The following is a 16,899-nucleotide window of genomic DNA, read 5'->3' on the forward strand; positions in this document are numbered from 1 at the left end:
CCCTAAAAAATCTGCAATAGCGGAACACTTTATAGGCACAGGACATCTTTTTGCCTTCGAACTCTTTAGTTCTCGATAGTCTAAATCTTGATTTTGATAACAGGGACCGTGTAAACCTACGCACCGTGTTTAATTCATGTTTTTAGATACGGGAATGTAAGTTAATTGACTTGAAATCAATATTATTATGTTTGAAATTTTAAAGTGTTTAAGCTACATCAACATTGATATATTTAGGGCATATAAAAAAAGGTCATATTGAATATTTATTTATATATGATTAATTTAACATAAATTACATAAATATTTAATATTATGCTAAATGTTTTTGTAGTTTCTCTTATATACATAAATCTTTGCATATCTTTTTGTTAAAAATATATTTATTGTCATTAGGTTTTCGCGACATAATATTATCCAAACCAATGAGCTGCCATACAGCCGCGTGTCCACTGAGATTGACAAACCCAACACCACTCGTAATTGCATCCCGCTCTGCAACAAATAAAGATTGAGAATACATATTTGCAATTGCTATCATCACACTAATTCTCCCCAGGAGTAGTCGCCAGGTGGAAAATTACAAGTCTGTCTTAGCATGCGCTCCTTGTTTACCATATTGTAAATTTACTTTGAGATGCCCTTTAATATAATCTCAAGACACTTATAATTGTATTGAATTTAAATTATGCAACACAATTTTGAATGATGAGTGAGTCCTCAATAATATCGACGGTCCCCACGTATTCTATTGAATCTGCATTTTGCGAGCAAACCTTGTTATTTTTAAAGAAGTTATCAGATACTGTATAATTGCCAAACATGCATCTATTATATTTCAATATACATGTTAGGCAATTCCACAGTATCTGATAGCTTCTTAAAAAAATAAAATATTAAGCTTTGTTTTTGCTCTCCATAAACCTTGCGAAATGGAGATTCGATAGTATACGTAGCGACTGTCGATACCTTCCAATCTATTTTTTACTATTGTGTTAAAACAAGATATATATTTTTAATTGTCGTAAAATATTATCATTGTTTTTTTAGCATTAGATAAATATGTTCTTTCGATATAGTGTCGTGTACCTATTTAATATATGTACATTTTGCCTAGATTTCATATATAGGAGACCCAAATATAAATTAAATTAGTTTTAACAATCTTTGATTATGTCCAAATGCTTGCAGACTCGCTGGATTTCCTCCCTAGGGAGTTGTTCATATTCAAATTTATTTCAACAGAGAGGGAAAAAAAATTTGAGAAAGGAATATAGAAGTCTAGGCATTTACAGGGCTTATGACCTGTCATTGGCTGGTTTAAGTGGCCACTTTACACACTGTGTAACATTCATCATTCTGCCCATGTTTAAACATCCACATTTCCTCAACTCTTCCATCTGTTGACTTTTGTGAAGTAAAAGAGCTGAAACCTTTATCATGTGGGTGAGATTCATCCGGCTGAACCAAATCACCTACTAGGCAACGCCAGAAAACAATTTCCCAATTTTTATACTTCTTCTTTTACACAGTGTGTAAAGTGGCCACTTAAACCAGCCAATGACAGGTCATGAGCTCTGTAAATGCCTAGACTTCCATATTCCCTTCTCAAAATTTTTTTCCCTCTGTTGAAAATTAAAATTAGTTTTGAAATAAATTAAAATTAGTTTTGAAATAAATTAAAATTAGTTTTGTTTACTTATCAACCTGTGCATAGTTAGATTTTTCTCCACTATACACTCACAGATAGTAATCACTAGTCAATAAAACAATTTTCGGTTGAGTAAACTATGAAGAATAATAAAATAATTATTTTATTATAATGAATAACCACAAAGTTAGTGCTTCAAATATAAACTTTATATGAAGGATAAATTTATCGCGCTACGGTATAAATTCAGAATTGAAGCCGCCATTTTCTTTTCTGCAATCTTAGATTTTTTTTAAATCTCTCGCTCAGTAAATAATCTTTTTTTCCCATACTAATGTTGAATTAATAACGTGATCGGTTTTTAAATTTTAGGCAAGATGTTCAATCTTAGGATTCAGGTGACCAGAGACAATGAAATAATGCAGTGGAAAAAAAACCTTTTAAATCCGTATATCATGTTAACCTTGCTCGGAATAAAGTATGATATTTGACCGTGTAAAATGTATCTTTATATGAATAAATAATTATAGTATTACCTCGTACAAACAATGTGCATACATCCTCCATCTCTCTGTGTCGGAGTACGGCAAGCGGGGCAAGGTTTAGTGGTCACACGAATAGTGGTTCTACTTGCCGCTTCCCAACTGGCCTAGTAAGTCGACCAAATTAACATTATTAGTTAGTGGTATAAATAATATTACATGTATATATGTATATACATTGATGATAGAATTTAGGCAGAAAAACCATAAGAAAAACTGTGGATCAGTTATATAGTTCTGAAATCAGCAATACAAAGGTCTGCCAAACTCATAGTTTTAATGTACTAACTTCTTGATATTTCCTGGATTAATACTTTCATAGTTTTGTGTGATTTTTTGAAAACTTTTTGATTTTTTATTTTCTTATATTTAGGAAACATATAGTACAGTTACAAAGTTTAATATTTTACACTATTAGACTTAATTCTAATGGACCAGTGAAGTTTCCATATTATAAAGCAATTAGATATATGCTTTTATATTTATTGAAATAAATTCAGATGTCAAAGTTAACATATGGATGTAATACATATCTTAGAAAAATAATCAATTTTTTACAGGGATGGAAATAATAGCTTTTTAAAACAGTTCTAGAAAAATAAATCACAACATACTTGTTCAACTTTGGCTGGGTCCACATTGTAACTGCAGTCTCCTGAGGCTTGAGTTCCCGGGTCAACTTCTCCACATTCACCCAAGTGGTAGCCTTGAAGGCATTTCACACAAAATACGTACTAAAAGAAAGCATATTTTGTTAAAAAAATAAATTAGCATCTAACATCATACTATAAATACATCATATTATTGGCGCTATTAAAAAAACAAATATAAAATAAATTGTTAAAAGAAAAACATATTAGGGCATTAAAATCTAAAATATGTATTTATTCTGGCCGAAAATCTTAGATTTAAAATGGTAAAAAGTTAAAGAAAGTGGATAATTTAAGAGCGAAGTATTAAAAGGGTATTTTTTCATCCAGTGCTTTCACTTTTTAGATTTGCAAATATGCAATTAAATTTCTTAGATTTACATAGCCGTTCATATGCAGATACATAATAATATGCAGTTTAAATTGAAATACGAGAGCTGTATGATAAGTACTTAACGATATAACGACTGATGACGCCACTGACTCAAAATCGGTATACTGTATACCATAATTTAAGACACCTGTCAAAAAATGAGCAGTTTTATTTTAACAGCTGTTGAAAGCGGATAAGATTGTGTTTATTTATAGCCATGAGAAAAGAGAAATATCAGTCAGTGATTTGATTCCTCTATTTTGGATGGGATGACATGTGAGTAAATCAAAGTGAAGTTTCATGCTGTTTATAAGAACCATGTACCCTTGATGACCATTATCAGAAGTGGTTCAATGGTTTAGCGTGGCTGAACATTGTTTTTAATGAAAAGTGCCAAGGCTGTCCGATTGAGATGACTACAGAGGATAATATGGTCTATTATATCAAGTTAGCAGACTGTCGGATGAAGATGAGAGAGATTGCTGACATTATAAATAAGTACATATATAAATTGAACGCCGACAAAAAATTAGGCCTGAGAAAGCTATCGGCGAGATGGGGGGGTCATGTTAGCTCATAGTTAAACAAAAATGGAATCGTATGACAACTCCAGAAGACTATTTGGACTTGTTTACGCGTAATCCCAAAGTATTTTGTGGATCGTGGTGTAGTGACACGACAGAAAATAAGCAAGTCAACATAGCTGACTTCATCTGGCGAATCTGCTCCAAAGAAGGCTAGGATGGTTCAATCGGCAGAAAGGTTATGGCAATCGTTTTTTGGGATTCATTTTGATAATTTAAGATTTTTTATAAGAGGTTATGTTATGTGGTCTCCGGAAAAGAGGAAAAGCTTACCCCACATCCATTGCTACAGGTAACCTTCGTACATTCAGGGTCAATAAGTATTCCCATTCCGCAATCTGGAGAAAAGTTAAATACTAACATTATATTTACAAAAACATGAAATCGAAACATATTCACTCATTCAAAGGAAAAAAACGATAAAAACCTCTTTATTTAAGATGTAAAATTACAGATAGATAACAGGACATTTTACGTATTATACCAAGCAACACATTGAACATTTAAAAATATTTACTTGCACTACTTTTTAAAAAATTTAAGCAATCTTTTAAACATATATTTTTAGATTTTATTTCATTTTATTAACCACTTAACGATCAGATTTTATAAAAACATGTTATTTCCACTTGTTTTCTTTTCTATCATGAAATATATTTACCGTTAAAAACAAGATTTGCTCGGGTACCAAGTGGTTAAAAAAAAATACCTGCATAAATATATTTTTTAATATTTGTAAAAAAGTAACAATAAGGAAGTTTAAGTAATTTTTTTCTTTAGAGAAGTATTGCTACACACCAAGGACCAAACTTTCTATGTGTAGTATGAAACAAATGTATAATGCTTAATTCCAATAAAAATTAACTACTTGTAATTGTATTTTTTTGTATTTTTTTTTTTTTGCACCACAACAGGCCAGGAAGCCCAATTACAGTGGTGAATTACATCACAGAACACCCAGGCTTAAGAAAAATCACATTTAATTTTTGTGTTCTCACCGGGAATCGAACCCGGAACCTTCCGTGTGTGAGTCAAGCGTCTTGACCACTACACCACGAAGGCCGGCTTGTATTGATATACAAAATTTTAATGTACCTTTTATTTTTGTAAATATGAATCAAGCATTTTTCGTGCCGTACACATACATTTTTATTCAACAAGTAATCCTAACAAAGTGTAAAAATGTAATCATAAAATTAAAATACAGAACACTTATGTTTACAAACAAAACGAACAAAAACATTTAAACCCATTAATTCAGCTTACAAGACAAAATAACAGCAGACAAAAATTAAAAGAATGGAGTGACAGAGACAATTACTACATGGTAATAACTAGTTTAAAAAAGAAATGCTTAAAAAGTGTCAATTTTAATTTCAACTAAGAATACATGAAATAAACCTTTACAGGAAGGTCTGAAAAGTAATGTCAGTGATTCGATTAAAAACATTTATTGATCCGATCAGTACAACATATTAAAATGTTTCAAAATAGGCTCTTTCCGCATTGATACATTGCTTTCAGCGATATTTCCAGGCAATAAAGATGTCATGGTGGGCCTTTTCCTGAATGTCCTTTAGAGCCTTGGTGCAAGCCTCTTTGACTTTGTCAACTGTCCCGAAATGATGTTCTTTAATGGGAGTTTTGAAGCGCAGGAACAAGAAGAAGTCTGGGGGAGCCACATCAGGACTGTAGGCCGGTTGAAGAACCATCGGCATCTTTGATTCGGTCAGGAAGCAGGTCACAAAGAAGGCGGTGTGGGTAAGCGCGTTGTCATGGTGAAGTTTCCAATCGTCACAGCTCGGGGGAATTTTTCGGAATGTTCAATGTCTGCTATTAAATGAAAACTCAAACTCAAACGAAGGTCTGAGTTCAAGAGTTAAGTCACACGCATCACATTTTTGTCGGTGGTGGTCGTTGATGGCCTTCCAGCGCAGGCTTCAATGCTGACTTTTTTAAGGCCTTCAAAAAATGCTTTGTGCCACGAACAACCACGGGAAATGTTTCCGCTGCGGACTTGCCGAGTTTCACATAAAACTTGATGGAAATCATTTGCTCCATCGAGCGCTGCAATGCGGCTTGAACGAGAAACGAAAATGAGTTTCACGAAAATGCCTGTCCTTACTCTCCAGATGGCCAGAGACGACTAAGCAACCGCGTGCGTAGAAGCAGACTCCTCCCTCCACCTATCTCAACTGGTTCGAGCGCGCTGCCATGTGTATTCGCTTCACAGCAAAATCACTGACATTACTTTTTGGACAAACCATGTAAACACTCGTCTATTTCCACACCGAATGGTGTATAGGACACTGCATTGGTGCACCAATTACAGCGTATCTTGATTATTTTTGTTACATGAAGGTAAGATGGTCAGCCTTAAGCTTCGTTTCAGGGACTATGTAATATTTAAGTGAAAAAAACACCTTTTTAAATCAATATTTCATGGCAACCTTGTCAGAAATTAAACCCAAGATCTCTTGCGTGGTAGGCAAATGCGCTGACCATTGGACTACGAGGCGGACATATAGTAAAAAAAATATTACAGCATAAAACCTGTGAGATTTAAAAAAAAAATCTAATATTTGGGTCACAAATATAATAATTTGAACAATAAAAGGGGTACATTAAATTCTAATGTTTAATAGTCTATGTTGATGTGTTAGTGCCTGTCGGTGAACCAAGTTAAGAACCGGTTGAATGGACTGTACCTGGTTGAGGGCATAGGACTCCGCCTGACTGTAAGACATACTCTTCCGTAGCAAATCTTTGGTATTGTGTATACTGAAACACATAAAATAACATATATATGGCACAGTTAGAGAAAAGAGTGAGTTTTATAACAATTAGTGATGCCGGTACATGAGGTTGTATTCAAAGTTTTAGGTAAATTAGACTTAAAACCTTTAAATCTGTGTTTTTAAACCTGTGGGTCGCGACCCCCAGGGGGGTTGCAAAGTCTTGCTTGGGGGTCGCGGTCGCAAGCTAGGTAAAAGTAAGGGTATTATTATTTCAGTGAGAAGGCTACACCTGTTTATTTTTTTTAACAATATGTCAAATCGTGGTTCTATTTTGGAGCACAAATAACTCAATTATTTTCTGATTGGAGTTGTCTATTTTTCTTTTCAGTTTTCATGTCCACCGAGAATGTTGGTTCACATAGGTAGGGTGTGGCAAATGACATTAATAATTTTTAAGAGGAGAGAAGAGCCCAATCTTACAGGAATCAAATTTTATTTAAAAATGACAAAAAAAAGATCTATAATATTTAAAGATCTTACTGCTGATGGCCCGCTGCAGCCGCTACTACATTGCATTTGATTTTTAGATCAATAATATTATTATTTCATATTGTTATATAAATTAGAAAATTAAATACGTCATAGTTGAAATTACAGACATATTAGACAGTTGTATGTTAAAATTGAGGTCCTGGGGGTCAAGTATTCGAAAAGGTCAAAAGACGCCGAATTAAATTATTAACTTATGTAAAATGTATATTTATAAATACACGCATTAATAATAAACAAAAATAAAATAATAGCGTACTTGGTCTTCCGTAAGAAGTTTGAAGTGATGAATTTCTTCAATCAAGGAATTCTGACAACCAGCTGGACAGGGTAACGTATAACCAAACTCTGGGTGAATCCAGAATTGTCTATCTCGTAATCTGAATGAAAATTGTTATTTTTTCTACAAGTTCGGGTTTAATAAAAAGAATTTCATGGCTTAACTCTAATAAAACGGGTTAGTGTGATTTTTGTCTCACAAGTAGCAATAGGTGCACTTAATGCAATTTATAATCCAGTTTTCAAATATGTATTATGAATTTCTCCATCACCCACAGAATTTCGTCAAAGCAATGGGCAATACTCCTGGTTTAACGCACTTCAAACAGAAGTTTCCTAAAATTAGTGATTTAAAAATTAAAGAGGGAATATTTGTTGGTCCACAAATATGATCACTAATACCTGATCAAAAATTTGAGGAACTATTGAATCCACTGGAGAATGCAGCTCGACAAGCATTCAAAAATATTACTCATAGTTTCGCATAGGTAAGTATATCGTGCAGTTAAAGAATGCAGAAAATATTAAAATGTTTGAAATATGCCTTTTTCTTGGAAACCTTGCTCATATTTTAATTCAGGAGAATAAATACTGTCAGAATCACATATTTTTCTTTCTGAGACTAAATAAAAGATTTTTTTTGTTGCCCAGCGATAATCGATGGTCAAAATTTAGATCTTTACTTGTAAATCAAATATTATTTCAACATTTATAAAATTATTTTACTATACAAGTTTTAAAAAGCATTTAAAAAATATACAAAACAATAAACCAAGCAACTTTTTCAATTATAAATACATTATGATCCGGAAATTTTGACATTAAAATTAATACAAAATAAATATTTTAAGACAAACGTATTGTATTAAATAATAGGTATTAGTTAGATTTTTTTGTAAAAGACACCATTTTATGACGAAAACAAAACACATGACAGTAACAACTGACCACCGTGTAAAAATTTTGAAATAAGAAATATGTATTAATATAATGTTTTATTGGTATCGATGGGAAAACAAACTGCAATGGGCCTAATTACTAACAAACCTGATAGAGCCCATTGCAGGCGAAGTTAACCAACTGACAAAATGGTCAAATTTTTGTATTCAAAGTTCTAACTCTTTAACTAGCTTTTGTCTATTTTTGTTTACTAAGCCATTTTGATATTTTAAATTAACATAAATCTTTTGTACATAAAGAACCAGGAAAAAAATGTTTTTGGATTCTAATGATTACAGAAATGTAATATAAGCTTAAAAATGTCAGTTAATTCACTTCATCTGCTATGGGTTCTAGAATGGGCAATTAGATTATCGATATTATTAATTAGATATTAGATCATAGTATGTCAAGTTTTTGAGCCATTTTCTCATATAAATCTTGAGTAAAAATGACAAGGAAGCCAATAAGACAATCAAATTGAATTAAAAAAAATTGCCTTTTTAAGATCCACCCAAATAATTACATTTTAGGGGTATTTTCACTATTCGTAAATAACTGTGCTAGAATATGGGATTCAAGTTGTAATAGAGTGAGGTTTGAACCTCAGACATTTAATCCATGAATTAGCAATACTACCAGCTTCTTTTTTCACAGATGTTATTTACACACCCGTTAGTTGAAAATTCCAGGTAGTATTTTGATATTACTAAAAAAGGTCACTTAATCCCAATTTTCATTAAAAAAATTAGTTCACAATAATTGATACACACCAGAATCTCTTTTTACCCAGTTTCAAAATAGCACAGTACATAAATTAAATTTATAAAAAATAAATTTCAACACTATTTAAAAATGCGTAATAGTAATATAATTATACTATTCGGTTTTGGAATTCTTTATATCGCTTTTTTAGAGAGGATGTTGGGATGAAGGAAAGGGTAATAATGATTAATCTTTGTTACGATTATTAAAAGTATTTTGTTGCCATGCTATATTTTTTGATAAAATTAAGCACAGTAAACAGTAAACAATTTAATTTACTTAAATTCCGAAATTATTTTTATGCAAGGAAACCTATCCATCACTCTTTTTTTAGTATACTTTTTTTACACAGTACTGTGTGGAACGTACCCCTGTGTAAAAAGAAGTTCCAGTGTATAGTTAGTTATATTAGTTGTGAACATAACTTTTCAAAATATATATTATACAAGTGTCGGCACTCAAAGTGTTACCAATTTAAAATTCAGTAAAATTGTTAATTTGGATTTTTAAAATTTAAAAACTTCAGTATATCGTAAAAACATTTCAATTTAAAAGAAAAAATGTTATTGTTTGATGTAGCCACCTTTAGGGCGGATAAAAGCATCGAGTCTGTCCAAGAAGGCTTCACACGCTGCACTAATGTGGGCTGATGGTATTTTGTCCCATTCTCGGCGAAGAGCAATCTTTAAGGCGTCGACCGTTTCATATTTTTTGGCTGATACTTTGGCCTATAGAATGGACCATGTGGAAAAGTCCATTGGGTTTAAGTCCGGGGAATATGGAGGCCACTGTTGTGATGAAATAAAGCTAGGAATTTTTTCTTGTAAAAAACTTTGGGTTTCGCGGGATTCATGGGATGGTGCCGAGTCTTGTTAAAACGTTCAATGGTTTTTATCGAATTTTTTATGTGCCTAAGGTAACAATGCATCATTTAAAATAATTTCACGGTAGATTTGCTGATTTACTTGAGTGGTGAGCGTCCTGTGGCAGTTACCGCAGCCCAAACCATCACTGATGCAGGCGCTTGCTTTTGCAGAGCAATTCGCTGGTCTTTTATTTTGTACTGTAACCATACACAATCATTTTGTTTGTTTACATATTGCTGAACCATAAAAAAAAATATTATCAGAAAAGACCAAATTTTCTAGCTCGCCACCAACGTGCAAGTGTTTTAACACCTTTGCTCTTGCTAGTCCAACTGCCTTTCATGCGGGCGTTAAATTCTGCACTTTTTGTATTTTGCAGGGCTTCAATCGTAGTTCATTTTTTATTATGCGCCCCATGCTATGAGCAGACACATTGAGATTTTTTGTCAATTGAACTTCGCTTTGTCGTGGATTATGTTGAATTTTGGCCTTCACCTTTCGAACCATTTCTGTCGATGTTGCTGTTTTTGGATGTCCACCTCCATGGCATTTTTTTATTCTACCAGTATCATTGTAATGTGAAATGGTCCGATACACAAACATTTTGTTCACATGTTAATGTTGTAGCACATTAATAATGGCTGGTTGTGATTTATCAGCCAAATACAAAGCAATAAACTGTTGAGTTTGAATTCTATTTCGATTACTTTTTTAACTGTGACGTAAAACAATATGCTTCGGTAGAATTATAAACAATATAACAGACTGACACGTGTCAAAACATGAGCGCACTGTCATTAGCCGTTTGGTTGCTACAGCAGCGTGAAGTTGGTAACACTTCAAGCACCTACCCCTGTATAATAAAACTGAACTAAATTATTTAACGACCATAACAGTAGGCACTGAATTAAAAAATTCCATGAAAATTGGGGCTAAATTTTTTTTAATACGCGAAATTAATAGAACATTCATATGAACGTATGTAAGCAAACAAATGCATATTTTAATGTAAATATAAGAGCACATGGGGTGGTGAATGATACATTTAATATATACCTCGATGAACAGTACAACCGAAAACATTCCAAGCAGGTTACGTGACCAGAGTTACAAGGGAATACCAGAACAGTTTCACTGAAATAATAAAAACAATTATTAGATTTGTGTTTTTTTGGCATCAGACACAAAATGTGTTTATGACTAAAATCATAATATCATACGGAGAGGTTTCAGCAGTTAAATTTTTTTATTTTATTTAACAAAAGAATAAGAGCTACAAACCTAATATCCTCGCAAGCCAGACAAGGAATCTCTTTGTGGTTTGGTTTAATAAGGTATAGTGGAACTGCTTGGTCTTTTTCTCCCATTGTAGCATGCTCGGAACATTTGAAGTAGAATTCTGCAAAACTAGGCCCCTTTTCATGATGTATCTGATAAAAATAGTAAAACAGAAAATACATTTCATATATATTAAATATATTACAAGTCTAGAAAAACGTAGAAATAACACTGACTCCATATTCATATTTAGTTTACTATGGGGCTTTATTAATGTACACACCATCATAATTGCAACATGTGGCATTCAATGTTCCGATCATCTGGTTGTGAAATAATGATGTGCTGTTTCTCAAACACCATAGCACAAAATTTTACTTGCATGCACCAATGTCCTGATTGTCTCGCATCGTAAACTCAAGAAAGGATCTGAACTATTTTGGTGTAAGTCTTTCTAGATTTAACCCTCCCGTTGCTGTTATGTAACCGGCATTGCGAATTGCACGTAATTAATTAATATCTTGGCAACTACTATGAATGATACAACAATTTTTTTTTTATATTTAAGTTAACACAAGAAAAAAATTGTACCACATATTAAGGTAAATAAGATAATTTAAATGAAATATTTTGTCCATGAGGATCTCCAAAAATGACGAAATATCAAGCACTATGAGACAAATATCTAAAATATTCATTTGAGAGAACCATCATCATTCCGTGTCCGCTCTCTAATTGGAGAATACGGTGTCCACAAAAAACCTCCATACATCTCCATCGGCTGCCAGCTCCTGTGCGTCCTCCCAAGTCAGGTTCGTGTCCGGTAGTTCCGACATAAATTGCCAACAAACAGTCAGCAGAGGACGTCCAGGACGACGAGAACCTGATGCCTTGTAAAGTAGGCAAGCGTGGTTAAGCCTCTCAGGAGGCATCCGCAGTATATGGCCCAGCCAACCGTATCGCCTCCGCTAGATGTCAGTTTTTACCGGAGTTTGCTGCGTCCGTTTTTTTATCACTTCATTCTTAACAAAGTCAAACCACCGCACACCCAAAATTCTTCAGAGACACCTTTTCTCAAAACTCCATATTTTGCTGTTTTGGGCCCTACTGAGGGGCATCCGTAGAGAAGAATAAGTGTTATGCGGGCGTTATATAGGCAGCACTCGGTTTTCACTGAGCAAATATCCAATCTCTAGACACCCTTCATACAGTTGAATGTGGCGCCGCTACTCCTAGCCAATTATAAGCGCATAATCAGCATACTCTACGTTGCAGACTTTTTGGGGGGAGATGGATATTCCTCGATCTAGTGGAATTGACTTCCTTAGGATGAAGTCCATAAGGATTATAAAAAGGAGCGGTGCAAGGACGCAACTTTGACTAACTTTGAGAGAAAGAGATGTAATCTAATTAGATCACTAAGCAAGACACACATATAATTTTGATGAAAAGAGAGTGATTATCAGGCGATGATTTCCTAACCTCAAGTTCTAAGGTAACCTCAGGTTACCACACAGTGACTGGAAGGAATTTTTTCACACAGTATGTATGTTAAAGGAAAACAATCACTAAAATAGACTAGATTTTTTGTCGAGGTAGTTATGATTGATTTTTTTGTCCTAGCTTTAATTTCCTTTGGTTGAATTTAATTTCAAACATACGGGTAAACAAAAAAAGTACATTTTTGTAATTAAATCAATTGAATGAGTCCGTAAATAAATAAGTAGAAATAACATTTTTGTTTTTTTTTAAGAATCAGTAAGTAAATTGATTGTTGTGTGGATTGAAGGGAAACATTGAATGTATACAAATTTCGATATTGAATATGGTGTTAAAGCTAGATCTTCAGGTTTTAAAAAAACTTTGCTTTAGTGCCCCTGAGAGCATATTAGCGATATTAAAAAATTTACCGTTGAACAACTAGGTTGATGCAAGCACTCTCCGGTGATCTGGGAGGGGCGGAGGACATGGTCCCAGTTCTGAGGATCTTCATGGACAGTGAAAGCTCCACCACTACAGTTTGCGCAGCGAACACGTAACTTGCCCTCACGCAAACTTTTACACTGACCGCACCACACGTAGAAGTGAGCTCTTAGCTTTGCTCTTTCTAAAGGTGCATTAATTGTTTAGAAAGCAAATCATGGGTAAATCACATTAAAAATCTGAGCAAATTTGAAATTATTTATATAAAATTATATTGCCCACAAACCACAGAATTCTATGAGGATGGGATCATGGCTCTACCAGAAAGATGGTAAAAGACCATCGATAATAATGGGCAGTATTTGGATTGATTCTGTTTATTTAAAAAAATACATTTGAAATAACTTGAAAAATACGAAAGAAATTTTTGAACAACCTATTATTTCTTATTATTTACAAATCAAATAATCATAAAAAACTATTTTTTTCTTTAACTCACGGAAAGTCACATAATTTTGACCACATAATCTATAGTTGCAGTGCTATTAATATGTTTTCTAGATCTAAATTTGCAGACAGTAAAGCTAGTTTTTTGTTTCCGCAATACAGACAATTATTTAATTATGTTGCAGTTTGCAATCCATTTGCAATTTGGCAAGATCTAGCTTTTAAGTTTGTTTTGAGAAGGATAATTTCCAAAGTATTTTTAAAGAGAAAAAAAAATACATATAATATAAGCGGTATCTGTTAAAGGTACAAAACAAGGCTTAAAAATGATACATGACAATGTTAATGGATTTACCTGATTCAGCCACACCGGTACGTTCATCGGTAGTCAGTTGAAGATCTAGTAGAGTTTCAGAGAGAGGTTTAGAACCTTCAGATGGAGTTTCTTCTAGGTGGTTGGTATAAGAAAGGCCTGCTAATTCACTATTTTGTTCTTCTATATTAGTAGAAAGGCATTTAACATTTCTTCTTTGAATTCTGATAGCATGTAGGATACTTTTCTCCCCTAAATCACATTCCTAGAAAAAAAACTGTATTCATTTCGATGGCTTACGCCTTTGACAAAGCATAAAATAATATTGAAAAACCACTATAATAAAACAAAACACCCGAACACAGTATAAAAAATATAGATACATGAAATAAAATCATCAAAAAAAAGATATAACAGTAGGTATAGTAAATAGTAAATAACTCATTATAAAAAGCAAAAAACATAATTCACCGAAATATACTCAAAAGTATAAACAATATTTTGAGTATGTCCAAATTTTTATGGACTAGTACTAATTTTTTACCTCCTAAAGAGTGTATTTAAATAAACAGATACCTAAACAATGACAAATACATTTTGGAGATAGAAGTATAGGATAGAATTAACAGTGCTTATGACCTGTTTATAGCTGGTTCAAGTATTTATGATATGCCTATATTTGCATAAACACATCTCTAAATACTAACACTTTCCCGACATGTTCATTAAAAATATTAACATATGATATTTCAACCGCCGGATCACAGCCAGTATCATTAAGTCAATTTCAGCTAGTTTAGTGTTAATTCACCTGGTCTTTCTATACTTATATTTCCAACGTCAAAAAAGAGATCACATTATTTAAAACCGCCTTTGATTTTTATTTAATGTTTCGGGAACTTATCTGTCCATTTTCATTTTATATTTTAATATAAAAAGGTAGTTTTATTATTCACAAATTGAGACACTTGCCAAAGCCATCAAAGCAGCGCACACAAAAATTAACAATGAATAAAGCAGAGATCCTGTATTCGTATTCAAATGTACTTACAAAATAATTATTTATCACTACTTACTTCTATGACAGTAGAGTCACATAGTTCTTTTCCAGCAAATATTATTTTCATTTCATTTGGTTCAAAGCCTAAACGTGGACCTACCACTTCTTTGACATTTTTTATATCCCACTTGGGATCTAATTTTACGGATACGGTATCACCTGTATTAGTTTTAATATAAATACTTAGTGAATTTGTAAGTTCAGATTCATTTAAATAAAATATGTTTAACATCTTACAAAAAATATTGTAAAGAAAATTAAAAATACTCATAATGTAAATTTATATTCAAATAAAAATTAATTTATTAAAATTCAATATATTATTTGATGATGACATAACTAATATTACAGGGATTACTAGAATCGCTTGCAATGGCACATGGGTGATGCTATTTATTTTATATAGCTCACTAAGGCCAGATTCGACGATATTATTTATTTTGAAAGATAACCTATTTAAGAAGTGACATTTAAAAGCAAAGATAAAAAATAAAAAGGGAAACCAGCGAAGCAGAGACAATAACATAATGAAGACATAAAAATAATACCTAATTAGAAAATTAGAGGAGGATTATTTTGTGATCAAGATTCTTCTAATCAAAATATAATTGACATTTTCGATAACAATAGGGAAATATCATGTACTACGAATATAAATAAAGTAAAATAAATAACTATTTTCGAAATCAATATGGATATTATGGAAAAATTGTTTTTATGTATAAATTTTAAAATAGATTTGTTTAAAAATATGTTTCTACCGAAAGGCGATATGTTTGGCCTTTACCATAAGGAAGTTCAGTGTTTTTTTTTGATTTGTTAATAGACCATTAAACTAAGCCAAAAATTTTTTTTCCAATTTTTATATATCGTATTATCAGCGCTACGGTTTTTGAAAATTTTCTATTTCTGAAATAAATCCGCGTGTGACGTCAAAGGTTCTATTCCGCTTATTTAGATTCAGTTCTTCCCATTGGTTCATCCATGGCAAGCAAACCGGAAATCTTCAATAGCTCTCATATCATAGGTTGATTCATATAAACCAGTGACGTCATTTAAAGGAGTCCGTTTTTTATTTAAATTCTTTTTTTTTTCGTACATTTTCAGGAAACTTTGTACTACAATTTAATGCTTTAATTTTTACCGCGCGCAAGAAAACATTCATAAGTATCAAATTTCCCGTACAGTTGGAGTTCCTCGTTGTGACATCAAGATTCGCGACAATGTTCTATTATTAGTATTTAAATTTAAACGGGCACAAACAACGTTTAAAATTTAACCGAATCGTGACGTATTTAGGGGCGCGGCTAATGCAATGGACCGTTTTCGTGGGAATTACAAATTGTAAATTTAGATTAAGTTTTTATGCTACTAATAAGTACGAAAGAATATTTGTTTTTACTCGACAGTATTTCATAGGCCCTTATTAATTTTAAAAGGTTTGTTTTCAGTTATTTCAATATTATCTTGAAAATAAGGAAAAAAGAATCATGGAAGTTTTTTCATAGTTCTGTTTAAATTATTTTTATACACTTAACTAAATACAAAAAAATATGTTACGGAATATGAACGCACGTAGATTGATTAATTTACGAAAATTGTTTATGACGAGCTGTCACTACTAGCGATTGAAGTAAGCTCCGGGAAGTAGTGGAAATAGTGGAAATAATGGTCTAAACACTACGTTGCACAGTGAAGTATTTGACCCGAAAAGAAAATCAAAATTATTTTTAATGTACATTCGCTTTATTTTCAACTATAAAATAAAAATATATATATTTACACAATAATCTAAAAATTCAAGTCCTGCTGAATTGTAAGCATACAACATCAACCCGTGCTGGTTGTGAGGAAAAAATAATAAATTGCTTTTAAGGGGACATATTAAATCGACATGTCTAAGGTTAGTCGTAGTGATGTAAAATTTAGTATCGAAATGTGA

At 32.5% G+C, this 16,899-nt stretch overlaps 1 protein-coding gene across 1 annotated transcript; it reads right to left on the reverse strand.

The window, feature by feature from the left end:
* Positions 1–253: 253 nt before the first annotated feature.
* park (E3 ubiquitin-protein ligase parkin) lies at positions 254–15,430 on the reverse strand. Its single transcript, XM_088224957.1, has 11 exons — positions 14,974–15,430; positions 13,940–14,162; positions 13,125–13,321; positions 11,218–11,366; positions 10,993–11,070; positions 7,347–7,467; positions 6,509–6,581; positions 4,074–4,138; positions 2,808–2,927; positions 2,188–2,300; positions 254–495 (listed from the first exon to the last, which is right to left on the reverse strand). Exons 1-11 carry the CDS (start codon positions 15,226–15,228, stop codon positions 414–416), a joined length of 1,476 nt encoding a protein of 491 aa, XP_088081083.1. The 5' UTR covers positions 15,229–15,430; the 3' UTR covers positions 254–413.
* Between the last annotated feature and the right edge of the window lie 1,469 nt (positions 15,431–16,899).

Source organism: Micrasema longulum, unplaced genomic scaffold (assembly GCF_059751315.1).
Source record: "Micrasema longulum isolate JH-2025_06_02 unplaced genomic scaffold, ASM5975131v1 h1tg000322l, whole genome shotgun sequence".
NCBI lineage: Eukaryota > Metazoa > Arthropoda > Insecta > Trichoptera > Brachycentridae > Micrasema > Micrasema longulum.